A 26,017-nucleotide genomic window follows, 5' to 3' on the forward strand; every position below is an offset into this window, starting at 1 on the left:
GGACATTAAAGCAGACTGGCAGTCCCCGGCGCGGCATGAGATGTCAGTGCTGGCTGTTTGGATGGTTTGGGAAATGGGCCTTGGGTTCACTCATGAACGTGAAGAATGGAGGAGACACAGTGGAATTAAAGGAGGGCGACCAGGCTGAGGCTGGGAGATGAGGCCTGGCGGGTGAGCAGGCGGGCGGAGCAAGCCCCGTCCCCGAGGGATGACCCGACCATGCAGGAGCAGCTGAAATGGTGTGGACGGGACCGCGCTGCCGGCGGAGGTCTTACTTGCATGAAGAGCTGGGCCCTGGGGGAGGAGTTTTCCACCATGTGGTTCACCATACTGATGAGAGTCTCACTCTCACTCATCTGCGGCAGAGGAAGGAACGGACGACTCAAACTCAGCCTCAAACTCAGCCCCACAGAGAGCCGGCTCCCCCACGCGCGCCTCTGCTCTGCTTTCCAGGAGACAGGAAAGGGCCGCTCCTGCTGAGGCCTCCAGCACCCTCTGCCTGGCCCCGCCCGCCACTCACCGCGTGTGAACTCCATCTCGGAAGCTGCCCTTGAGGAAAGGCCACAGAAGGGAGCTGCAAGGTTACTGTGTTCTGGCTCTCTGCTCCGAAGAGGCCCCCGGCTCAGTGACACTTCCCCAGGGTGCCTGAGCGTGGTGGGCCTCAGCCCCTTGGCCCAGCTCTAATTTCTCACACTGATTTGGTCAAAGACCACACAAGGCAGTTGAAAAGGCTGATTGCCCCAAATCTGAACTAAATGAAACGGCTTAAAAAGGAAACCTGGGGCCTGCGCTTTGGACGGGCTTTCACAATGGGTGGTGGCAGGTCTCTGTCCCTGCCCCCTGCCCCTCCTCTGCTCTAGAGTAGAAAGGATCGCTAAACACGGTTTCCAGAGCTGGGCTGGTAGCATCCAGGCTGATCTTGGATGGCGCTGGGTAGCAAATAAGGAAGCCAAAACAAGCAAGCCGTGTTAAAGGGACACCAGATACTGGGACACTGCTCTCCCAACCGGTTATCTTTGTGCTTCAAGGATCATTAGGAACATGGAGGGGGAAACACTATTTGCCAAATGAAAAAAGAGTGAGAAGGAAGAGGGAGGGAGGGGGAGGGGGAGGGAGGGAGGACGACCCAACCCAGCCAACCAGAAATGCCATCGTTCCCCCCCCTCCCCGGGTTCCAGTGAGACAGCCTCAGACATAAATGTAGTACGGAGTGTCCTTGGCTATGTCCCTTTAACTCAGTTGATCTCCAGGAGAAGGCAGCAGAAGACAGAAGGGAGCCGTGCAGGAGAAGCTTCTTGGGGAGGGGAAGTGAGTAAGGGGAAGGGAGGGGGCCACCTTAGGGCAGATCTTCTGGGGTCACAGTTCAGTGGTCTCCATGTTTTCTGCCCTTGTCTTCCCAGTCTTTCTTGGACCCACATACATTTTCCTCTTACCCCGTTTGGTCGGCAGCTCCCAGGCAGCCTGGCCTCTGTGTGCCGTGGACAGGGTCGGGCGGTCACCACCCACCCCCATTCACAGGGCTACAGCATATTAAAATGTTTTCCTCGGATCTGCTTTTTCTACTTCTTTAGCCCAGTTGGAAGTGTTTTTCCAAGATGTAAAGTGTGATTTAAAAGGCTTTCAAAAGAGCAACAATACTACGAGGTTGAGTCTTCGTAAAAATGGCTAAAAGTCAGCAGGCCGTCGACATTTTCTTGTAAGGGTCTGAAGTCAAGTCAGTCTCTGTCTTCTCAGAGCCCATACATGTGTGTGTGTGTGACTGAGATTGTGTTTATTGTATGTGGGGTGTGCCTGTGTGGTGTAGGTGTGATTGCATGTGGTATGTGTGTCTGTGTGTGTCCACGTCTGCTGCCTGTGTGTCACGCCTGTGTCCTGTGTGTGGCGTGTGCATGCGTGTGTGTGTGCATGTGTGTGCATGTGTGTGCGTGTGTGTGTGTGTGTGTGTGTGTAGGAAAAGGCAGATCTACCAACAATCAGGATTTGAGAGGGCAAGGGATGCCCAGGGGCTCCCTGGTCACGCACAGAGCCCATTCCTTCCCCAGCCAATGGCTCTAAAGCAATGAAGGAAGCCGGAACATTCTCCCCCGGCCCGCTGCCTCCCATGCTGGGGACCTGTCAGCCCACGGAGGCCTTGTCTCTGGGAGGGTTCCTGTGTGCCACCTTCTGTCTCTCCAAAACGTTAGAGAAATTTTGTGAAAAAGCACTAAACCTGGAGCCTGATACATAGCAAGGGTGGTCTACTAATATTTTTGAGTTTTTCGGAAAAAAGAACAATAAAATAATCACCTCAGCCATTGCCCCCCCCCCCCGCCTGGGTGCGTGACAAAGGGCACTCACAGAAAGCCTCACTCAGCCTCCCAGTAACTCTGTGAGGCAGAAAGGGCAGGTTCTCCAATGTCCGTTTCATGACTGAGAAAACAAAGACCCGGAGAGACCAAGTGACATTTCCAAGGTTAAAAAAAAAAAAAATCGCTGTAAATGGCACAGCTGGAATTAGAGCACAGTGTCTGACCGCGTTCCGGACTCTTCTTATCATATAAAAATGCCTTTTAAAAGATATTATCCTTTGCCTAGGAGGAGGTCCCCTGAAAGGTTACTTCTGAAGCCCCCAGGCTAAGGGCAGAGGCCCCCAGGAAGGGGCCCTGCTGTCTACACTGAATGCTGGGACAGCCAGCAGTGTGGACGGGCCGCAGGGAGGGAGGCCCGCCCGGGAGCCCTGCTCCTCCCCACCCAGACACTGTGTACCCTGCGTCCTGCCCATGCTTCCCAGCCCCGCTCAGCTCGGCACCCGGGGACTCACCCCCACGTGGACTGGAGCGTTCACGGTGGGGACACCACGCACTCCTCATGGGACCAAGATGCAACGCCGCTGAGGGCCGGGAGCCATCACTGCTGATTAAAGTGTGGATACCCGTGTTTCCCGACGCCCAGGGTCTTCTATGAGGGTGACCTCCCCGAGACACGAAGACCCCGTGGGAGGAGGGCCACATGGCTTGTGACTAGAGCCACCAGCAGTAGCAGCCATGTTCTCGGATATCAAGTGACGGCTCTCTCTGCGCCGCTAAGAGGCACAGAACCGTCCTGATGGCCTTGCACCCCAGCCGCTTCCTATGGCAGCTGTAAACTGGGTCAAAAGCTCAGAGTCATGCCCAAGCGCTGCCATCCACAGGTGTGTGCAGACACAACCTTGGCGTATTACTTGATCTCTCTGGGCTTTAGTTTCATCAGCTGTAAGATGAAAATAATACCAACGCCTACTTTGCAGAGTTATAAAGAGTAAATGAATTAGGGCCTGTGAAGTGCTTAGAATGGTGTGTGGCACAGAGGAAGCACCCAATTATGGTATCTGCTGCTGCTATTATTATTATTATTTCTACTGTCATGAGCATTTCCACCACCCCAGGCTGCCTCCACAGGACAATGGTGTGCACGTCCAAGTCCCCCATGCTTCGTAGCCCAGATCCGAGCATGAGCGTGTGCTCATATAAATGCCCGGCGTAGTGACCCTTGGCGTGTCTAAACCCAGTGGGCATCACGGCCTCCTTATCCTCAAAAGGCCAGGCAGCCAAAGGCGGGAGCCCAGGAGCCCGCTGCTTCTATCACACAGGGACACTCACTGCCTCTTCAGGATGCTCGCCTGTAAAGCGGGGCTGATCACGCTCCCTCTGTCTGCAGCACTGAATTCTCAGGAAAACATGAGCCGTGCATCCCCAAAAACTTTGCGGAGCACTAACAAATACTGAATTCACATGATTTAAAAAAAATCACCCGAGGGCAGGCCTGCCGTCCTTAGTTTACAAATTATGGAATTTAACCACAACCTGTGGAACAGGAAAGGGTAATTTCCCAGATTCAGGCTAAACTAAACCCCTAGCCTCTTAGGCCTGAGCCCAGAGTCCCTCCCTGTCTCTGCAACTCTCTCCGGCAAATATGCAAATTCCCACCTGCCCCCTGGGGGCAGTTCCATCTGGGCTAAACAAACAGGAGTTGGCATTAATTATTCATGTGGTCATTTATTATTCTCCTGTCCCCAGGAAACTCCCAGCTGCCCTAAAGGGCTTTGAGGAGAAGGGGGTGTGAAGGCGCAAACCAAAATATAAGCCACTTTGTTGTGTCCTGGTTGTCCCAACAAAGGTTGTCAAATGGATGGAGGATGAGGAGGTGGGGCGGAGCAGGGAGAGGTGATGGGAAGGCAGGGGGATGGCGAAGGGGGCACCAGCTCTGCCTACCTGCTGATCCAAATACTCTAGGTTTCTTTGCAATTGAAGGTCTAAAAGTTCATCCTACCCGGGAGCCCGAGGCCCAACGGGAACACAAACAAACAGGAACACGACAGAAGAAAACAATAAAAAGGAAGCAAAGCGGTTAAGAGTTAGCTGGGCAGCGACAAAGGCCTCTCTGACCTTGAGGAGCTCTGGGGAAGGGAAGGGATGAGGATGCGGGCAGCCACAGAGGCCGCCTGCTGGACGCACCCAGCGAGAGGAGGGACATACCCTCGTGGCTCCCGGGTGGGCCTGGCCCTCCTGGGAAAGGAAAGCACCATTGCGTCCATCTAGCCAGCACTTCCTAGCAGCTCTCTCTGACTTCTCTGGAAAATTCCATTGTTTTGGGAAGGGTGCATTTGCCGGGTGTCAAGGCTACAGAGTTTGGACACTGGCAGGGGAGAGTCAGAGGGAGCGGGGTCGGTCAGCCACAGGTCTCTGGGGACAGGGATGTGCCGGGTGGTTCACTGGTTCTCCCCAACCGTTCAAGTGGAACATCTGTGTCTAGTTCTCCGAGTGGACAGAAAATTTCTCAGGAGAACAAATTCCAGGAAGAAACATAAGTAGAAAGGGGAGAGAAAGTAGGAGGAGACACAATATGGGAAATTTTTTTCCTCAGTCCCATCTCTCGTCTCCTTCCCCAAAAGTGGCATTCAAGGCAAGGACAAGCTGGAAGCAAGTAGGCTTCGTGGGGAGACTAGAAGATTGTGCCTGTTTTGGGAGCTCTAGCCTGGCTTTTCTTCCCAGCCCATAACCTAAGCTCCCTTAGGAGAGGAGGTCCAAGCCCCCTGCATGCTGGAGAGGGGGACTGTTCTGAGGTCGAGATGATGGGGACATTTCACATTTCCAGATCTCGTCCCTGCTCCTCTACCGTGTCACAGAGGAGGAGGGGTAACAGGCAGCAAACTCCAAATCAGAGTCAGAGCCCAGGCCAGGTGGGAGGCGGTATCCAGAGGCTGCCCAAAACCAGAGGAGCCAGGAATTGGGCATGGAGCGTCCCTGCGTCTGCCCTAGCTTGGCCCCGCCCTGGGAGGAGAGGTCTTGAGGGGAGGTGGGCTGGGAGGAGAGGACATACCATCTTATCGTGGACCGTGGGGGACGGTGGGTAGTTGTAGGGGAACAGCCCTGCAGGGACTGGCCGCCTGTCTCCCAGGTAATCATACTGGAAGAGAAAGGGGAGTGGAGAGGTGAGGGGGTCTGGCTGGGACAAGGACTTCCCCACCAACTGAAGTTCAAGGTTAGGGATGTTTGTATCTTGTCCCAGAGCAGATTTCAAACTAAAATGGACAGCATTTATGCACTGCAATATCTTTGCAATGATCTGTCCAGGTCCTCGAGATTTGACAAGATAGAACCTCTCTGCCCTCTTATATAGATTTAGGGTTCCTGGCAGAGCCTGGGGACAGGCACAGAGAGCAGTGTTCCTACTCAGGGGCAAAGCAAAAACCCCAAGGCAGCTCTCCTATGGACAGAACCACAGGGCTAATGGCTCCCCGGGGGCCGCATTGCTGGTCCTGCTGACACGGCCCGGTGACTCCACATCCCCAGATGCCCTTGCATCTCCACTTCTTCTCAGCAAATGGACTTAGGCCTCTGGGGGACCTCAGGGGATGAGGAAGGAAGGGAAGGCTGGTGGCTCACCTTGGGGGAGCTGATGGATCGCCTCATCACATAGGCAGCAGGGTCAGCATAGATGTCCTCACTGCGAGGTGGCAGCCGCTCAAAACGGGCACTGGGTGAGCGGACGGGGGAGTAAATGCGGGCGCGGCTGTAGGAGCCCTGGCTGGGCGAGCGGGGCACGGAGTGGGATCGGGGCTGCAAGGACAGGCGGCGCAGGGAGCTGGAGGCAGCATCCAGTTCATCATAATAGACGGGCTGCCGGGAGGGGCTGGGGATCCAGACGGTGCCGTCCTGCCGCCCATAGCCAGCAGGCTCCTTCCACTCACGCAGCTGGAAGGCGGGGCCGCCTCCGTTCCGGAAGGAGTGACGCTTGTCCTCCAGCGCCCAGGGCGGGCTGATCCGATCGTAGGCCGGCATCGAGCAGATGCTGTCGGGCCGCACGCCTGGCGGGTAGTGCTGGTAGTCATCAGGGTACTGGGAGGAGTAGGGGTTGTAATACTCAGGGACCCTACGGGACACGGGGTAGAACCTGGAGGGACTGAGAGACAGAGAACACTGTAAGTAAGCCAGACAACATGGGCACGTCCCCAGCCACCTGCCTGTGCCCCGGCCCCACCTCCATGTCATCCAGCCTAGAGCAGATCTGACTAGGTGGTGGGGACCTGGGCTGACCCTCAGAGCCCAGGCACTGAGTCCTGTTTGCAAAGGTGCAAGGGAAGGCCCACCCCCAAAGCCCCCTCCCTTAACCAGCTCCTTGAGGACAGAAATTTCACCATTTAAAGCTTCCATCTTTGTCTCTTTAAAATGAAATACCCCTGGGGAGAAACTTGAAGCCTTGTTAGCCATCTCTATCTCAGCGTGAACCAACTTATCAGATCCTTTCCAGAGAGGCAAATAGCAGAAGGAGTACAAGAGCACCAGACACCCGGAGCTGAGCAGCAGACCAGCACAAAAGGGAGGCTTCCCTGATTTTATGATCTTGTCAAGGACGGAACCAGTAGGTTCTTGGGACTTAACCCAAGTGAGGCGCTCTCCTCAGGGCAGGCCAGCCCAGCAGCCGTGAGCTGCCCTCCTGAGGCTGCTACCTGCAGCCCCTGGAGCTGCCCAGACCCCCAGGGAAGGCGTGGCAGCCCCGCTTGCCCTGATGATGAATGCAATCAGATCCAATAAATGTCTTCAAATCTCTGAAAGCCAGTCACTAGATAAAGAAGGTCTAGAGGGCAGAACTAGGACCAATGAGTGGCAACATTTTGTTTCTGTTTTTAAAACTGCATATAAATAATGGTTTTCAAACAATTAGAGCCATTCAAAAACGGAGCGAGTTGGCTTGGCGGTTAGTTAAGTCTTGTGCTGGTAGAAACTCAGGAACAGAGGATGTGGTACAAGGGATGGAAGTAGGGACGGTGTCTGCCTGGAACAGCTTTAAAGCCTGATGCTATGACTGCCTGCATGTTTCAGGCCACCCAGCGTCCTGGCAGAGGCCCTGGGTGCCCTGTCCCTTCCTCTGAAGGAGGTAGGCAGAGAGATCAAGAATCAGGGGCAGAGGCAAACCCTACAGATAGACCGTGGGGCAGGAAAGAACTCGGGCAAGCGAGAAATCCTGGGGTTTTCTTAGTTTCTTCCCAACTCAGCCTGGCTCCCAGCAGGTTTCCAATGGAGGGTACCTCCATGTCACTCCCCTAGCCCGGGCTCCCTGCTGGAACACCAGCCTCACCTCCGAAGGTCTTCAGGAGGGGGCACCCCTCGGCGCAGGTTCACCCACTGCTGAAGCTGGTTCATGGAGCTCTTGCGCTGGGCGATTTTGTCGGGGTTGACTCGTGGCGGGAAGCTCTGCCGGTGCCCCCCACTCTCTGAGTCCTGAGGCGGGAAGGCTGTGCTCCCTGGCCGGCTGGGGGAGCTGTACTGCCAGCCGTTGGGCTGGGCGGGCCGCTCCCCACCCCCGGGGACCCTTGGGCCCTCGGGGTAAGGGCTGCCGGGCTCCGAGCCTGGTCCTGGGCCGGTGTGGACGCCATTGGCTTTCACCAGGGGCTCGCTCTTGACTTCAGGCCTCTCGGGCCTCCGCTCCGCCTTCTCGCAGCCTCGGCCATCACCCTCCCCTCGAGTCTTGGCCTCCGGTTCAGACTTGGGGAGGCTGTTGTGAGGCGGCTGGTGGTGGTGTTTGCTGGGTGGGATGTTCTCCGAATCTGGCTTCTCGTGGCTGCGGGATGCCAAGGGAGATGTTGTCAGGGACTCCAGCCCAGCATGGAGTTGGGTGGTGGTGGGGAGACTGGGAAGGAGAAATGGAGTAGAGACAGATGGGAAGGGAGACAGCAATGGAAACAGGATTCAATGAATTACAATTCTGTTTCCTAAATCCTACCATTTTATCTTCTTGCTCCAGCCTGGACAACTATAAAACACAATTCCAGCTTGCCTGTGCATATGTGCCTGCCCTGGTCCTCTTGGTCCACTCCACCGGCCACTCTCCACTCCCTTCTGCTGACCCACCTGGAGTCCAGCCTTCAAGCTGTGGTCAAGACTAACCTCACCCATACCAGGTCTCCCCTGCAGTCTGTCCCTGAGCCAGGCCCCAGACTTGATATTCACTGCACACTACACATGACAGGAACCTCTCTGATGTCTCAGCCGCAGAGGCTGGTCACAGGTCAGAAAGTTCCTTAACCTCCACGAGTCTCGGGCCCCTCACTGGCAGGATGGATAAGATGGTACCTCCCCTCATAGGACTGTGAGATCAAACAAGGCAGGCACGTCAGGGGCTGAAGCTGTTGCCCCAAACGTCACAGGCATAGAGACATGCGAGTTCCCTGCCTCCAGAACAAACTTCCTCCAGGCCTGACGTTCCGTTAGAGTTTAAGCTCCGTGAGGTAGGACCACATCACACTCTCCTCCCTTGCTTTCCTAGCACCCTACATGGTGCCTTACACATTTCTACTTCCAATAAACATTTATGAAACGAATGAGTACGCCCCTTGGTTGAAGCGAAGATAGCAGCTCATGACAACGTCCTCCCTACACCCTCCCAAATTCAACATATGCCAGCATCCTTGTTGAGACACCGCTTGGTAAACATTTCCAAGTCACGTAGGTAGACTTGAAGTCTACACTGTCAAACCTCCTTCTGCTGGATCCTTGATCACATCTCACTCAAGACTCCACACCCAGTTCAAGCAGAGACAGGCGCTGAGGCTCCGGGTGACGGTGGGATGAGGTGACGACGGGAGCACTCAGATGCTGAGTGCTTACTTTACATACACTACCCAGTCCTCACAGCAACCCCCGAGGTCGGGTTATCATTCTTGTCTTTGAGGTTCAAAGGTCAAGAAGCTTACACCGAGGTCACACAGTGGGAAAGCAACCAAGTTGGGATTCGAACCCGATTCCCCCTTCCCACAGAGGCTGTGTGCTTATCAAAACAAGCAAATGACCCTGGCCTTTGGCTCCTGGCCAGGCCCTGATGGAACCTGGCTTCTCTCTTGGCCTCCACCAGCTCAGAGAGAACAGGAGAAGTGGGTCAGGGGAAGGAGGCTGCAGGCTCTGAAATCACCTAGCCAGGTACCCTGCTGGGAGGCAAGGAGCCAGTTCACACGTTCCCAGGGGTTCAAGCCCACACGCTGGGTTCAGCCGTGGCATAGAGGTGATGCTCCTTCACTCCTCCTCTCTCTAGCACTCCCCACGCCCCCTGCCGCACTCACTTGTGGCGCGCAGCTTGGGGCACCGACTTCTGGGCTGGAGGGATCTGTACCCGGGCAGCCTCCCCCATGGCCTGGATCCAGGCCTCCTGCTCCTCGGGGCTCTCGGCACTGAAGAAGTAGGTACGGACCCCAGCATGCTCAGCCTGTGGGGAGAGGCAGTGCGTGGAACTGGCCCCGGCCTCGTCCAGCCAGCACACAGTCACCTGCGGGGAGAAGACACCCCCACCCACAGAATGGGTGGTCAGGCAGGCCGTTCCCATGACCTGTAGCTCTCTGCCCCGCGTGGAGCTCAGGGCAAGGCGAGGGGGCCCACAGGTGTCCCAGGTGCTCCAGCTGGCGCCCAGGTATCTGCCTTGATTAGCTCTCTGGACACCACTAGGCAGCCCAGTAGACAGGTAAGCTGACCTGCCCCAATGGAGATGATTATAAGCAGGGGGGACAATTACCACACCCGCTCTCCCATCAGGTTCCATCTGAGATTTGATGGACAATGACCTCACATGTGGGAGAGATGCCCCCAACCCCAAGCACACGCCCGTCTTGGCCCCCGTTTGGCCTCTGAGGAGTCAGCACTGTCCCTTCTGTGCAGAGGGACATCCGTGGGCACACGGGGGGACACACACAGACAGTCGGAGCACGCTACCTAGTTGGCGGCCACAAGCGGGCGCGGCAGGCGGGAACCCAGGAGAGAGCTCCTGTCCAGAGGAGGGGTCCTCACGCGGCCAGAAGGAGGAGAAGCAGAGAACAGGTCAACCGAACACCAGAGGGAGAGACAGGAGACGACGGGACAGGGATGTTGAGGAGCAGAGGGAAGTGGGGAGCTATTCAGACCAGCCCCTTCTACTCAATGGCACCGTTGGGACCACAGCACCCAGCAAGGCCCAGTTCAGCCCACCAGGAGCAGGGGTGGAGAGCTGGCACCGGGCAATCTGGGCTGGTGGTGGAGAGAAGGCAGGGCACCCCGGTACTAACTCTAGCTCTGCAATTGCAAACCACTCGTGGTTTCGCTCTGGCCTTCACTGATACATCTGTTTGATGCGGGGGGGGGGGGGGGCACCCAGTGAAATTTCAGGCTCTGAGGCCTCAGGGAAAAGATGCTCCAGGGCGAGATTCCTTCTGGGAACTCCAAATACTCCCCAGGTGAGACCCTCAATCTCCCAAAAGCAGCAGCTGGCTTTGTGCATCCCACTCAACACAAGAGATCCCGATGTGACTACGCGTCTCAGACGTGAACCTCACTTTGGCCCTGACCCTCCGGAGGCTAAGTCCTGGGGGTAGGAAGGAGAGAAGGGCTCCTCTGACCAAGGACCAGGCTCTCCTAAGTAGCAACGTCAAGTCCACACCCTCCAAGAGCTTTCCCAGCCAGACTTCATCTACCTCGGTGCCTTCCCCAACACACTTCCTTCCCCAGGAGCCATGGCCCAGTGAGGGAGCATCTAACTCCTCTAGGTCCTGCCAGTCCCCACCCTCCAGCGGCAGGGCCCACCATGTGGGCAGAGGCAGGGAGATGCTGACAAAAAGCCAGTGAAGTTGTAAGGAGGCATCTGGGGTTGAAACTGCACAGGGACATGGAGAGCAGGGGTGCAGACAAGCCCTCCAAAGTGGAGAACACAGGGTTATTGTGGAGGAGAGAGACACACAGAGGGGACTAGCGGGTGTGTCCTGGGCTGGCAGGAGTGGGCTGCAAAAAACTAATTTGCCAAGCGTCTAGCGACTGTCCTGTGTGTGCAGAGCTCTGCTCTGGGCACCGGTCACCAGGAAAGCAAAGACATGCTCTCTGCACTTGAAGAGCTCATGATCAAGCCGGAGGACAAAGCATGCCCATGGAAAAACAAGGAGCGAGCAAAGCATGGGAACAACAGCTTGTGACAGGGGAAGGCAGAGGGCCTGGGAAAAGACAGGACAATCGATGGGGCGCCAGGAGGGGACACCAGCCTGGAAGTGCGAAAGGGGACCAGAGAATTGAGGGAGGTGCCCCCATGGGGCGAGGCCACAGAGCCTCCATGGAGCTGTGTTAGGGAGAGGTTAAGGCATTGAGCAGCCAGCTGGGTGGGAACCGTGATGGCTCATTACTGGCCAGCCGAGGGCTTCTCTTGGTGGCCGCAGCAGGACAAGCCTCCCATCTGTCTCATCTCCCCTCCCTTCCCTGGGGAAAGGCCACTGAATGGCCACAATTGGAACCCTTTGTGGGTCACAGAGCACAGCCCTGAGAGTTGGGTTTTAAAGAGGCAGCGCACTCCTCAGGGAAACGGGAGGGAGGGGAGGAGCTGATGGGCGCAGAGGCCCGGGGCTTGTGGAGGTGGAGTGTGCCAGTCACTCCAGACGGTGATCTGCCGTGGGCTGCCGGCAGAGCTCCGGGCGCCAGCGTGCGCGTGTCTGTGCACAGGTCTGGAGGGGAGGGTGAGACAGCCCGTCTGACTGTGTGGGTGTGTGTGTGTGTCTGTGGATGGCAGGACTGTTTGTTGTTGGTTAAACAGCCTGTTTCTACTTCCCCAGCTACAACCCAGCTCCCGGGAGCCAGAGTGTTCATCTGCAGACAGGACCCTGGGAGGCTGGAAACTAACTATGTGCCAAAGTCTCTCCCGGTTCCCCCGAGCGGCACCTGTGCTTCTGTCCACCTGTATTCTGCGGCCAGGGGACCAGAGCTGAAGGACAGAAAGGGGCAGCATCTCTGGGACCCCAGGAGCTCAGACACTGCCCTGGAGTGACCTGCGGGTTTTCAGGGTCTTAGGCAGCAATTCCCAACTAGGGGAGAGAGGGCTTTGTGCTAAGAAAATGCACAATGGTTGATGTCATAACTTTATATTTGGAAAATGAGAAAGAACCTATGATCTTTTGCATCATAAAATACAGAAAAGGGCATGGAATATTTTTTATCGTTTTTAGTGGGCCGTGAATTTTTAAATGTGGAAAAATACTGGTCTAGGATGAGCTGCAGCAGCTCAGTTTTGATGGGTAGATCCCTGCACCCAGGGGTCCCAAGAGTTGTGCTCAACAGGCAGGTGAGGGCCATCTCCCTGGGCCCTTATTCCCCCCAAACTGTGCCTCAGTGAAGCTTGTAGCTCTTGATTATAATAAAACTCAATTCCTAATTTTCTCTGAAGATTGAAAATTGAGTAAGTTTGACTAGGCGTCTAGTTCCCTAGGCACATGGTGGAGTGGAAGACTTTCCAGAATGAATCTCAGAACTATGCCAGCCCACAGCTCCTGCCTCCGCTGGATTTCCCAGGTGCCACTGGGCAGAGGGTCCATGGGCTCAGGACGTAGCCATTTCTCTCCCAGGAAAGACTGTGGGACCAGCGAAGCACACCTCTACAGGCTCCCGCTGGGGAGGATTACCCGCCCGGCCCGATCCCTGAGAGAGGAGGAGGGTGGCCCGTCCCGGCTCCCGTAAGCCTCACAACAGCCAGCACTGAGTTCAGGGACCACTGCCTGCTCCCTCCCCCACCGCCGCCACCGCCCCCACTCGGGGTTTCCTAAAGGAGGTGGTTCTTGATCCTGCTCCAGGCCCTCAGGCTCTAGAGGGGCGGGCCTCCCTGCGCCCCCTGGCCTGGGAGAGGAAGGCCAACTGACCTTAAAGGTGTGTTTCCGGCTGATGTTGTCCGAGGGCTGCACCGCGGCCACCCGGAAGCTCAGGAGGGGGATGCTGCCCAGAACGCTCTCCTCCTTCTCGTCTGTTGCAAAAAGAGGCTCAGTGAGGCGCGTGTGTGCACGCGCGGAGCGGGGAGGGGAGCGGAGGCGCGAACCAGCCCTGCTGCGATATCCCCAAATACTCGCTGCTCATCTACTGTGTGTCAGGCACTCGGGGCCACCACACGACCACACAGGGCATGGTCTGCACAGCACCAAAGGGCACGCTCCCTGCAGCTGGGGAACCGGGGAGCGTGGCCGCTGTGCAGACACTGTTCTGGACACGAGGACTTAGAGGTGAATGCGAGAGGGGTGGCGCCCACACTCAGGGAGCTTACATTCCAGCACACGAGCGCACACGCACGTAATGGCCGACACTGTGGAGCGCTTGCTGTGTGTCAGGCGCCGCCCCACGTTAAAGCCTTAGCGGATTTAAGCCGCCCAACAACCCTACGAATGGGTACTGTTGTGACCTCCACTTTCTAGGTAAGGAGGCTGTGACACAGAAAGGTTATGTAATTCGTCCAAGGTTACTTAAGTGGAAAGTGGTGGATGGGTCTTTAGCCCATGAAGTCTGATTTCTGAGCTAGCATTCTTACCCGCGCTCCCTTCCGCAGTACCTCTCCCCATAAGATAATCCCAGCAGCGCTGCCGGACAGGACAGCGATGGGAGGGCACAGTAGAGTGGACACTTGCTTCTTTGGCTCTGGCTCCTCTGGGTAGCTGTCTCTGAGGTTCTCCCAGCAGCTGGCTTTGTCCTATCCTGACAAAGTCCCTTTACAGTCCCCAAGTCTGCTCGGGAAGACATGCCCCTGCGTGGCCTCCCGGGCCTGCTGGTCCCCGGGATCAGGCTAACAATTCAGGCTGTTGCATAATTCATCCTGGATCTCTGAAGGAGCCTGATGGATTAGCTAGCCGGGCCCCAGCTGTCAGGAGGAGACCAGAAAGAGCAGGGGGTAGGGGGGTGCTGTGTGGGAACTCTGAGCTAGGGGCCAACTGGAAGGCCATGGCAAGACCCTCCCCACTTCCCTGGGATGGCTCTTTATTCCCAGGGGCTGGAGACCCTCTAAAACCCTCAACTAGGGTTCAGGAGAAATCTCTTAGGGGTACAGACTCCACTGGCCCCCTCTTCGCTCTTATTCATCACCTGTACAAGCTTCTCGGCCGGCGGTCCAGATTCCTGTGCAGACCCCAGCTTGGGACCCAGAGGAAGGGCTAAGCTGAAGGAAGAGGAGGAGCTCAAGGCTGGGAACCCAGAGCTTCTTCAGGAAAGCAGAGGCTGTCATTCCCAGGAGGAGATGGGCCCCCTGCCTGGGTGAGTCCAGTGTTTAGGGGGTGTCCTGAGAGCTCTCAGTGGATAGTGACCCTCCCATCGCCATGCCCCATGATATCAGAGCTTTTTAAGGTTCTGTCCTCACGCCAGGCCCGGAGTGTCTCCTCTGCAGAGGACCCCCCACCCCTTTCCTCCAGCTTCGGTCACACTCTGGCTCCAGAGTGGCCCCATGTCCTGGGGCCTAGCCTGAGCAGATTCTTCTCCCTCAATCTCAGGGTTCCCTCTGGGTAGAACCTGCACATGCAGCCCCCACCTGATCTCTCTCCCCAGGGTTCAGGTGGCAGTGACTCAGGGCACAGGGACAGCAGCGCTGTGGGGGGTCACCGGGTACAAGCTTTGTTTGCCAAAGTTAATGATTCACTGAATTGCACCCAGGAGGCTGAAGAAATCGGGGCTCTGCCTTTCCCAGGGCATGGAGGAAAAGGACACAGCCACTCCTGCTGCAAAATCATTTCACCCTCTCTCCTCCTGGTACCCAAGTCGGTCTCCTCGTGCTGCATCAGTGTGACGGGACCATCGCTGTCATCAGCCCTCACTAGTTCCCTCTCTGCCCTCCTTTACACATTGTTGCTGTTCGTATTTTAAAAATAACTTCCTAGAGGCTGCTGCACCAGTTATTAGATCTTTGCCCTCCTTTTTTTTTTTTTTTTTTTTTTTCAGACTGGGGAGGGTAGGCAGTGAGCACTGGGGCAGCACAGAGGGCAGAAGCTGGGGGATATTCATTGATTCCACATTGCCTGAGCACCTACTATGTGCCATGTGCTGTTCTGGGTGCTGTGGATACAGCAGTGAACTAAAGTGACCAGGACCTCCTGCCCGCACAGATAGGATCCTACATTCCAGTGGGACAGGAGGCTGATCAACATACAAGCTCCAATTAGCAGGTGACCTACTAGTGGCGTCTAGACTAAACCTTCCTCTTCTTCGTCCTCTTCCTCTCCTTCCCATCCCCTCCCCTGGACTTTACCATCTGTCATAAGAATGTCTTGTTCATCCACTGCACCACCAATCAGAACCTAGAGCTCTGCGTGAATCCTAGTAAGTACTTGGTAAATATCACTGAATGTGAAAAGGGCAAGGGAGCTTTGTCTCTATCCCACTGTCACGCCCGCTGGTGCTGGAGACCACAGTGGGGATACCTGCCCCGGCGCCTCCCAGAAGCGTGCATCCGAAACAGAGCCCAGTGACAGGGCGGGATGAGAAAGGCTCTCCGCAGCCCCGGCCCGACCAGGGGCCAGCTCACCTTTGTAGTAGAAGAGGCAGCGGTCCACCAGGACGAACCAGCGCTTGTTCCACTGCTTAACCCCGGAGCTGGCCTGCAGGACACATGGAGACAGACAGGAGGGTCTGTGAGCTGGGCGTGCAGTGGAAGGACAGCGGCCCTGTTGTAAGGACAGCCTGCCTCGGGTTGCAGCTCTGCCACTGACAAGTGGCAGCAACCCCCTAGAGCCCTCAGAGGCAGGGACGATGTGACATTACTGCCTGTGACCTTCCAGCCCTGTCATTCCAGGCCTCAGTGCCTCCCCCAGGGAAGACAAACAGGGCAGTGATGAGCCAGAAGGAGTGAGCAGAAGGGCGGGCAGGGGTAGCGGCAAGGTCAACGGGCAGAACTGCAGGGCCCCTAGACTTACAGGGGACACCCTCGTCCCTTTAGAGCAAGACTGACTGAGCCAGGACTGCTCCGACAAGGCTGGTGACCTCACACGTTTTAAAGTCATTGCGTCTGCCTGTCAGGAGACCTGGCTGGACTCCCAACTATGACATTAATTTCTCTGTGTGATAAGGGGAAGATACTCAACTTCTCTGAGCCTTTATAAAATCAGGAGATTTGTTCACAGGGATACACCACTATAGGTTCATGGGAGGACAACACGGGAAAATATACTCGGATCATTGTAACTACAGAGGAATTACGGCGCTCTGAGGACAAAGCTGGGGGTCACGGTGGGCAGAGTGGCAGAGGAGGCCTCACCTGCTTGGAGAGCCAGCCTGCCTTGGTGACAGGAGCATTGGGGTTCCGCTTCATGGAGTGGGAGCGCTTGCCGAAGGCGATGGCCTTGCGGGATGTCCGGGTTGCCTGGGGCGGCAGAGAGAGAAGCCACCTTAACTTTCTCGCCTCCCTCCTGCTCCGACTGTGACTGCGAGGCGACCACCCTTGGTGGGAGCTGCATCGCTGCAGATGGGGGCCATCACGGGAAGAGGCCCAGGTGAGAATCTTCCATCTGTTACTGATTCAAGGGCACGGACTTTCAATCCTTTGGCTCTTTTCTTACTGCTAAGATGGGGCTCAAAATAATAGTCCCACCTGTCTCACAGCGGTGAGGGTTTTGTTTTTTGGGTTTTGTTGGTTTTTCTTGAGGAGAAAACAAGATTTTTTCATGTCGCTCCTGTCCTGTCCTGCTAACCTCACCCCTCACACGCTCACAGCGCTTTCTCAGAGCCGCTCAAGTGCACGTGCACACCGACATCGTCCTCCTTCAGTCCTGTTCATTCTATTTTTAAGGGGGAATTTTTTTTTCTTTTTTACTTTTTTTTTTTCTGTTTTGGGTTTTTTTTCCTTTCTGAGTTACAGTCAGTTTACAATGTTGTGTCAGTTTCTGGTGTACAGCACGATTTTTCAGTCACACATGAATATACATATATTCATTTTCATACTCTTTTTCACCATGATTACTTTTTCTAAAATAAGGTTTTTTTTTAATTAGTTTAGTTTTTCTTTTTCTTTTTCTTTTTTTTTTTCTTTCTTTTCTTTTCTTTTTTTTTTTTTTTTTTGCGGGAAAGGGGTTGGAGGTGATTAGGTTCATTTAATTATTTTTTTAACGGAGGCACTGGGGATTGAATCCAGGGCCTCGCGCGTGCTAAGCGTGCCCTCTACCACTGAGCTCTACTCTCCCCCGTCCTGTTCACTCCTGAAGGTCCAACACACCACAGAGTAGGGAGGATGCACGGGCCTTCTTGTAGCTCTTTATTGCCACAGGGACACCACCATTCCTCCCCACCTTCTGGCAACAATCTCTCTCTCTCGAAGCACCGCTGATCTTTCTCTGTTTAGCCCTTCTCCCCACGATCAGCTTCTGGATCGTTCTTTCAGTGTCTAAGGATCTGGATATCCATCATCCCCTTCATTCTAACTCTTGCCATCACTGTCGACAATTTTATTGTTCCACAACGAAAGAAGAGGATGGCCCACCCAGTGGTCTAACTTTCAACTACCCTGATGTCCTCAACAACTAAATCCTCCACCTCCACCCCAGCAGCTCCCCCTACAGCTACACCCTAGACCTGGCCAGCCCTCAAGCCCCTTCCCCACTCACATCATCGGTTTTCGTACCCCATCTTCGGCTGTCTCGTTCCATCACTCAACCACAGCAGCTTTTCTACTCCACTGCTACTCCCAGCTCCTCAATCCTTCCCCTTTTTTCCGGGACTCATCAGCTACCTCCTGGTGTTAGTTATTTCCCTACAAAGCCTAGACCCCCTGACGGACTAGATTGACTGCACCCTCAAACACCCCATCCACTGACTTTCTGCCTGATCCTCTCTGAAACCCCAAATCCCAGATTAGCCAAATTATCCCCCGTCCCTGCACTCACAGCCAGACTATGGTGCTGCTGAAGAAAAATCACACCATGGTGCAGGGGAGGCCACCGTGGCCCACCCCAATCCCAGCCAGGCTCAGCCCCACACAGCAGCTCCAATGCACACCCTCTCCATCCTCCCAAGCCCTGTGACACCCCGCCTCTGCCTCCCCGACAGTGGCCTGGATCCTCCCCCTCAAAAAAATTGAGATAATCAGACACGTACTTCCTCAATTTCACACCCGTTTACCTAGAAAATTACTGCCCTTAGCACTACCCTTGTCTCTTTCCATTCAATGTCAAAAGAAGAGGCGTCCTTCGCCTTCCCAAGGCTAACGTGTCCCGCCCGCTGTCTCCTCTGGGGCTCTGCTTCACTGATAATCTCTCTAGCCTGTCTTCATTTATTCCTCCTCCACTGGCTTCTTCTCCTCAGCAAACGCGCCCAGGTCTCTCCATCTTAAAGCACCTCTCTGCCTCTCTCTCCCTCTCCTCGCGCTCTCTGTCACACACTCACAAACACCTGGTGGCCCCTTCGCCCTACACCCACTGTCCACCGTCAGGTAACACCTCCCTCCCTTCTCTCTCTTTCTCTCCAGAGACAGGCTACCGAGAAAAGCCCTGACTTCCTCTCCTCCCTTTATTCCTAAACCTCCCCCCACACCACCTCTCTTCTGAAATGGTTCCTGCAACGTCACTGAACTCAGGTCGCTCGGTCCCTGATCATGAACCTTTCCGTCCTTCCTGAAACCCTTCTAGTGGCTTCCATGACAGTACTCCTTCCTGTCCATCTGTAGCCCCTCCTCCTCAGTCTCCACCTCTCCTCAAAGCGCTGGTGGTCCTCAAGCTTATTCTTTTATTCCCACCATGCACCGCGCCTGTATAATCTCATGCATACCCCTTGCCTCAGATATTAGCCATGGGCTGCAAACTCCTAATCTATAGCTAAGACCACTCTCCCAATCCCAGTCCATTGGATAACCAGTTGTCCAACCAGGGTTGAATGAACTCCAAAACCAAACTCATCCTCTTTCTAACCAAATGTGTTCTTCTGTATTTCTCATCTGGGTGAGTGGCCCAAACCAGAACTCTGACCCACTGCCGCCGTCCCCTCCTCCCCGCAACTCCTTTACACAAACAGGTCTACGGGGCCGATGAGTCCACCTTCTTCAGGCTTCTCAAGCCTGTTCTTTCCCCCCAAATGCCACCGCCGTTGCCTTGCAGGTCCCCTCTTCTTGCTGTCTACCCTCTGTAACAAAGTAAGGTTTTCTTTCTGAGACACAATATTAATCACATTACTCTCCTGCTTAAAATGTCTCACTACCTCTCATCATTAAGAAAAGAACTCAGATCCTCAGCACAGCACACAAGGTCAGTTCGGTAAGATCTGGCTGGGCTGTCACCCACCTTTGGCCACTGCACCTGACAAGGCCCCACCTCTGGTCACACCAAACTCCACTGGTTCTCCCCCATCCCCCTAGGGTTCTGCTCACCTTGCTCCCACGTCCACTATCAAATCCCAATTCATCCTATAAAGCCCAGTGCAGGTCCCCCTGCTCCACAAAACCTCCCTGTTCCCCAGAGTACTCAGAGGCTCCCTCTTCTCAGTACATTGTCGGAGTCTGAAGCTTGGCGCACCGCAACGGAGCTGTGAGTCTTCCATCTCCCTCCCTAGTCTGCATTCCTTGTAGAATCTTTGTTTTGCTCATCACTTTATCACCAAAGCCTAGCAAGGTGTCCAGCTAAAAATAAGCACTTAGTAAATACTTGTAGAAGGAAGAAGAAATTGGGGTTTATTGCAAAATACCTCCAAAACGGGGGAATGAAATGACTTTCTGCAGTTTACTAGTTAGAAAAGTCAACATATAATGGTGGAGATCAACTATCTGAAGAAGTCATCACCACACAGAGAACAGGCGAGCCCCTCAACCTTCCCCTGTTCTCTCAGTCCATCATCTGGCATGGTGTCACCTGCTCTCGGCAGCCTGCACGCTGCTCCCAGGAGTTCACTGCTTCAGCCAGTCTCCTGCCAACCTCTCAGCACCCTCACCTCCTCATCTTTCTGCCACAGCTTCCCAGCAACCCTCAACCTTAGGTCAAGCCAACCACCTGCCGGGCAAAGCGCACTGCTGGAGGCAAACCACACACACCTGTGGACGGGAGCCGCCGATTCGGTCCAGGACCTCAGATGATTCTTCAATACTATCAAGCAACATTCCAAACATCCCTTGTTGATCGCTGATCCCTGGACATATTCTCCACCCACCCTACTCTTCTCGGCAGAAAACCCTACCTCCTGCTTCCCTGCGCAAGTTGGAAACATCAGGTCGGAATGTCTTTAACTTCCTAGAACCCCACCCCCAGCTGCGTGTAACTTCTACACGCAGCCTCAGGAAGAGGGTGCCTCCCCGCTCTGGGCTGACAGCACCTCTGGGTCTGACTCCTCTCTCCAGAGATACATGACTCATTGGCTGTGCCCTTTCTCCTGAAACTATCTACTGGGTCATTCCCCTCCTGCCCTGAACATCTTACAACAAAACGAACAAAGAACACCTCCCTCCATCTCAAGGATCTCCAAGCTCCCGCTCTCCACCCCATTTCCCTTGGCAGCTGAGTTTCTTTAAAAATATCTTTTTGGAAATATTTCAAACATTTCAGAAAAGCTGGGACTGAATCACCATTTGTGCTGTTGTTTTTTTCCCTCTAATAAAATATGACAAACAGAGCTGAACCGCCCTTGGGGCCCCTCCCCGATCTCATTACCTTTTCTTCCTCCCTAGAGGCAAGCACTGACCCAAAATCCACATGCCTGCCCAGGGAGATGCGCTCGTCCTGCAAGTTCATCTATAAAAATGTAGTCTTGCTTTTCCTGTTTGTACATTTTACATAAATGGTATCATACTTTTCATAGGCTACAACTTGCTTTTTACTCAACAATATGTTCTCAGGATTCATCTTCATTGCACACCTAGCTCCAGTCCATTTTTGCTTTTGGAAGAGCCCTCCATCTGATGACTATACCACCATTTATTGTCCAGTTTCTTAGAAGAGCAGTTTCTACTCTTCAGCGTTCCTGCATCTGCCCTCCCATTTGCCCTCTCCAGTTTGTCTTTGTCTTCTGCCCTCCTTGCACCGCTGGAACTGCTCTTGTCAGGGTCTCCCGTTACCACGATGTTGCTAAACTCCAGGGATGCTGTCAGCCCCTATCTTCCTGGACCTCTTTGCAACATTCTTCTCTGCTTACTTCTTCCTCCCTCCTCCCTTTCTGAACTCCAAGTTGACGGGTCCTCCTTTTGCTCTTCTCCAAGATCAGAGGTTCTCAGTGCGGGTGGGGCAATTTTGTCCCACAGGGGACATCTGACAATGTCCAGAGGGACATTTTTGGTTTCACAGGACAGGTGTCACTGGCGTCTAGTGGGTAGAGGCCAGGGATGCTGCTCAACGTCCTGCAGTGAAAGGCTAGTCCCACAGCACAAAGAATTATCCAGCCCAACATGCTAACGGTGCTGAGGACCCCGGTTCAGACGTCGGTCTTCTCTAAGGTTCTGGTGTGAGCCCTCCTCCCCTCCCGCTCTCCACAACCCCTGCCTCACCTCCACCTGCTCTTCGGAGCCTGCAGAAACAGAGAGGTAGGCCAATACCCAGCCGCTTCCTAGGGTTCCTGCCCCACGGCCTGCCTTGGGGGCCAGACTCACCCGGACACTGGGCCGCTCCGGAGGGACCTCGGACACCATGTTGTGGTTGGACAGGTCACTGTTGTTGGTAGCCGGGCGCTTCCCACCTGCTTTATTGGACATGTCCAAGGCCGATCTGATTCCAAGTTGACCAGATAAGAAAGAGACTAGTGAGAACCAAGAAACAATGGAAGCCACCCAGCCCTTTCGCCAACCCTGCCACTCACTGCCCCAGCATCAGCACAAAATTAGGTCCCCTATGTGCTTCTCGGGGATCATCTCAGCTTCTGCCACTGCTCCTCTGAGATTATATGCCAGTAACCCTGGATAATCTCCTTTTTCTTTCCCACAAATTTATTTAAAAAACCTAGAGTCTAGGACTCTGGAACTCTGTTTCTTTTTAATTTAAAAGACCCAGTGGCCCAGTGGACTATGAGAAACATTTAATTATTTTTTTCCCTCTCATTTACTGAGGTCCACAGTGAGGAGAATTAGCATTGGGTCCTTGATTATATCCCATCCTCACACTACTGCCCTCAGAGGCCCCTGGGTGACGGATATGCCAACCTTAGGTCTGCCCCACTTGTTTAACTCAGCCCATGGGATGCACTGACCTGAGCTCTGCAAGATTCCAGGAAAAGTGAATGAGAGTTCAAGGCAGATGGGTCTCAGAAGTTTCTAGTCCTCAGAACTGCGGTGAGCGATCCTAAATCCCTCCCGCTCTCCTTTCTGTCCCCACTTCCCCGTCCCTCCCTCTTCCCAGCTGCACAACAGCAGCAGGGTGATGGTGGTTAAGGAGGAAAAGGCGAAGCAGCAAGTCGGGGGCAAACGTACGTTTTCAAGTCAAATTTTTTGTTTTCTTCTGGGACCTGGCCAGTCAGTGGGTGTAGAAATGTGTTCCGTCTTTCATTATGGCTGTAGAGGCAAAAAAAGAGAGCGAGAAGTTGTGGTCAAGACGAAGAAGTCAGAGACACAGGCCAGAGGGTGGACAGTCCCTGGGCAGTGGCAGGGAAGATGACCCCACAGGAGATTGTCTTTCTGTCCTCCAGCAGGACCGTGAGTGGCAAGAGGGAGGGCTGACCTATGGAAGCAGCAGCTGCAGGGGGTCTGGCTGGGTAGGACACCTTTTCCCGACAGGCAGCATCAGTTACTTACTGGAGATCCCCAGCCTGGAAAGAAGAACCACTTAACCCTTTCAGTGGCCATCCTGGGCATGTCTGGGTGGAGGGGGGAGGGGCTCCAATAATCAAGACTGCGCATGGCTGGTTCCCTCCCAGGGGCTCCACACAAAAACTGCTCACTCATTACTTGCTGAAAGAATTCTCTTGTGACCTTGGACTCCTTCCTCTCCTGCTTTATGTCCCATCTCTTTCTTTCAGTGAAATGAGAGATTCAGAAATTCCACCCTTGAGCTTAGGCTGGGCCCCACGCCCACTCCAAATCCTGGGCCTCCTCGTTGAGGGGCTGAGCGATGTAGCTGAGACCTCAGGAGCTATCTGGTATGGAGGTTAGGGCTGGCTCAACAGTCAGATCTAATTAAGGGACGCTATGGCCAGGGAGTGGGGTGCTGTGGGGACAGTCTGCTGGACGGCAGCGGGGGACACGGACCAGGGGCGGGGTCTGTGCAGAGGCAGATGGGAGCAGTACTGTGGAGGACCTCCTCTGGGAGGTCCTGCTGTGGCTCTTCTGGCCATCAGGCTAGTTCCCTGGTGGCTCTGCTGGGAGACCGTGGAGGAAGGGCAACAGACAGAGCTTAGAGAGGGGCTGGTGCAGAGGGTCTAAGTTGTAAATGGCAGCCATTTGAGATGGATTCTGCAAGCAGAGGACCACCTGGCAGGAAAGCTGTAGGAGATTCAAGCACGCAGCCAGTGGGGGGCTGGAAGAGTTTTAAGGTCTCCGTCACCTACCCACTCCCCTTGAGAGATACTGTGAGAGCCCAGAGCATGCTCAGTCCACCCCCAGAAGCAGGTGCTTGGATGGAGCCTGCCGAGGCTGCACCGAGGCTCCTAACACGGGGCCACCAGGCACTTCCACAGCGAAGGGCCAGCACTCTGCTTGGCAAGTGGCAGGTCAGCTAGCACCAGGGGAAAGAGACCTCTGTGTGGTCCCTTCAGCTGCATCAGAGGTAAAATAACCTCTGGAGAGCCCGTTTCCTTAGCCCAGGACACGTCCCAGCCCTTAGGCTATCTGCTGAAATTAAAGATAATATCAAAGGGTTTTTTTTTTTCAGCGTCCAAACCAGTCATATTCAGATTGAATCCAAAGACACGTACTAGACAGAGAAGAACAGTGGGCAGTGGCTACAGCCTATGTGGAAATCCCGGTTTTGCATCCTGGACTTGCCGGCCAGGACCCTAAACCTGGCCAGTATCCACTCGGCCTGGGTTCTAACTCTAGCACATTGATAACCCGCTCCCTGCTTCTCAAACTCTACTCCTCCCTCCTCCCCAGGTCCAATAAGGATGCTCTTCTCAACTCAGCCACAGGGAACCTTTGCAAGGAAGAATAGTTACTTTCAGTCACCCTCATCCCTGGCTCTGCCCCATCTAGGGGTAGTGGGGCAGGCAGGCAGTCTGTGACCAGTAAGACCCTTGAGGCACCAAGGTCTCTTGTTTTCCAATGGCACAGATCATCTGCCCCCCTGACACCACCAGTCCCCTTTGGCCCATTCTGCTCTGCATGTTCCCCATGCTAACTCTGCTGGAAACTTTCCTGCAGGCACTGGTACAGACAGACAGACGAACAGACAAACAGACACACACACAGAGGCACACACACAGTCTGCTGTCAGCCGGCACAAGTCTTACAGGGGACACTAAATTGCTCCCTGCCCCAGACTTTCCAACCCAGCAACCCCTACCAATGACATCCTCACTCCATCCCAGCGCTACCAATTTCAAAATAGCTTCCCCTTCACAAGCACTGCAATGCAGCATCCATTGACCTAACTACTGTTCCTTCTCCAGGTCACGTCAGGCCAGCCCCTCACTCTGAAGCCCCTGGATCCGATGAGCTGCCAACTCAGTTCTCACTTAACTTGACTCACGGTTCACTGAAGAAATCCCTACCTGACCCGTCGATCAGCTCGAAACTTCAACATCTTTTTGGCAGCTTTGTCCCCTGTTTGGCAGCCTCAGAGGACCCGCCAGCCACCCTGCTCGGAACCATCCCTCTGAGAAGTAAGTCCTCGGTCCCGCTCCTAGTTCCGTGGCAGAGCTCCAGGCGCGCAGCAGCTGGCACTGCTGGTTCCCCTCCTCCTGGCTCCGGCGCTGGGGAGGGGGAGGGCCTCTCCCTGGGTGGTGGTAGGGGTGCCCAGGTGCCCTAGGGGGCCTGTGGCTTCCCAGCACTCAGCCGGAGTGCTGCCCGGCAGAGTCCTGGAGGCAGAATAAGCGAGCAGGGCACAGCATCCTCTCAGCTCAGGTCCCCGAGGAGCAAACGCAAACACGGAGAAACAGATGCTCGCGGAGCAGGTGTACAACTTCCAGGTAGTCCGACCTCGCTGAGCTAAGGACACGGAGTAGCTGGGCGGGCGGAGGCATCTGAAGCTGCCTCCCTGTCTGCACGGCGCAAACCCATGCCAGCCCCACCTGCAGGAAGACAGCCCCCCCTGCCTCCCCAACTCCTAACCCAGAACACAGGCCCCGGGGCTGAAATCCACCTGCTTCAGAGAGACCCTTCCCATCCCGTGGGCACAAGGGTTAAAGGAAGCTCCAGATTCACGGGCTGCTACTGCCTGTTGTCGCCGACGCCGAGCAGCTGAGACTGACCGACCGAGTCTCCTCTCTCTCCTCTCAGCCTGCCCAGCCTTCTGTACAGACGGGAGCAGAATGAATGAAGCTTCTCTGCAGCGTCCCCCTGCACGCTCCCTTTACACACGGCCCCAGGTTGCCTGTCCTCTGCGTGGGGCAGCCCAGTGGGTGAGGAGCAGGCGGGCGTGGGTGTCGTGGAGCTGGGGCTGGTGGCGAGAACTAGCTTCTTTGCTAGCTTGAAATGGAAGGAAAGCTTCTTCCCAGAGCTTATGAGGAAAAGGGTAGCAAATGGGGCTCAGAGGGGGTCACCATGTGTTTATTTCTGAAAATCTTCCCAGATGCCATATGATAAATTCCAGCTGGAGACTGTCAGATCTGCTCAGGCAAGGAGGTTTGCATTGTCACTAGCCACTCTGAACTCTCCAGAGACTGAAGATGGCCACATCTCCCCTTTCACAATGTCCTCCGTGTCCTAGGGTGCA

At 54.9% G+C, this 26,017-nt stretch overlaps 1 protein-coding gene across 25 annotated transcripts in view; it reads right to left on the reverse strand.

Annotated features, from left to right (window-relative positions):
- PLEKHA6 (pleckstrin homology domain containing A6) overlaps window positions 1–26,017 on the reverse strand; it is a 136,751-nt gene that overhangs the window by 18,029 nt on the left and 92,705 nt on the right. For 14 of the 25 annotated variants that reach the window (XM_064477075.1, XM_064477079.1, XM_031438778.2 and 11 more), the window contains 11 exons: window positions 22,621–22,701; window positions 21,808–21,922; window positions 16,510–16,614; window positions 15,781–15,853; window positions 13,148–13,248; window positions 9,575–9,777; window positions 7,597–8,148; window positions 5,904–6,420; window positions 5,338–5,424; window positions 4,230–4,283; window positions 276–356 (listed from right to left, as the gene is read on the reverse strand). In XM_064477075.1, the coding sequence (XP_064333145.1) occupies window positions 276–356; window positions 4,230–4,283; window positions 5,338–5,424; window positions 5,904–6,420; window positions 7,597–8,148; window positions 9,575–9,777; window positions 13,148–13,248; window positions 15,781–15,853; window positions 16,510–16,614; window positions 21,808–21,922; window positions 22,621–22,701 (1,969 nt within the window). Of the gene's footprint in view, window positions 1–275; window positions 357–4,229; window positions 4,284–5,337; window positions 5,425–5,903; window positions 6,421–7,596; window positions 8,149–9,574; window positions 9,778–10,217; window positions 13,000–13,147; window positions 13,249–15,780; window positions 15,854–16,509; window positions 16,615–21,807; window positions 21,923–22,620; window positions 22,702–24,854; window positions 25,356–26,017 lie in introns of those variants that run through there. The other 11 variants (XM_064477080.1, XM_064477097.1, XM_031438785.2 and 8 more) reach the window with 8 other exon arrangements.

This window comes from Camelus dromedarius, chromosome 21 (genome assembly GCF_036321535.1).
Source record: "Camelus dromedarius isolate mCamDro1 chromosome 21, mCamDro1.pat, whole genome shotgun sequence".
Taxonomy (NCBI): Eukaryota; Metazoa; Chordata; class Mammalia; order Artiodactyla; family Camelidae; genus Camelus; species Camelus dromedarius.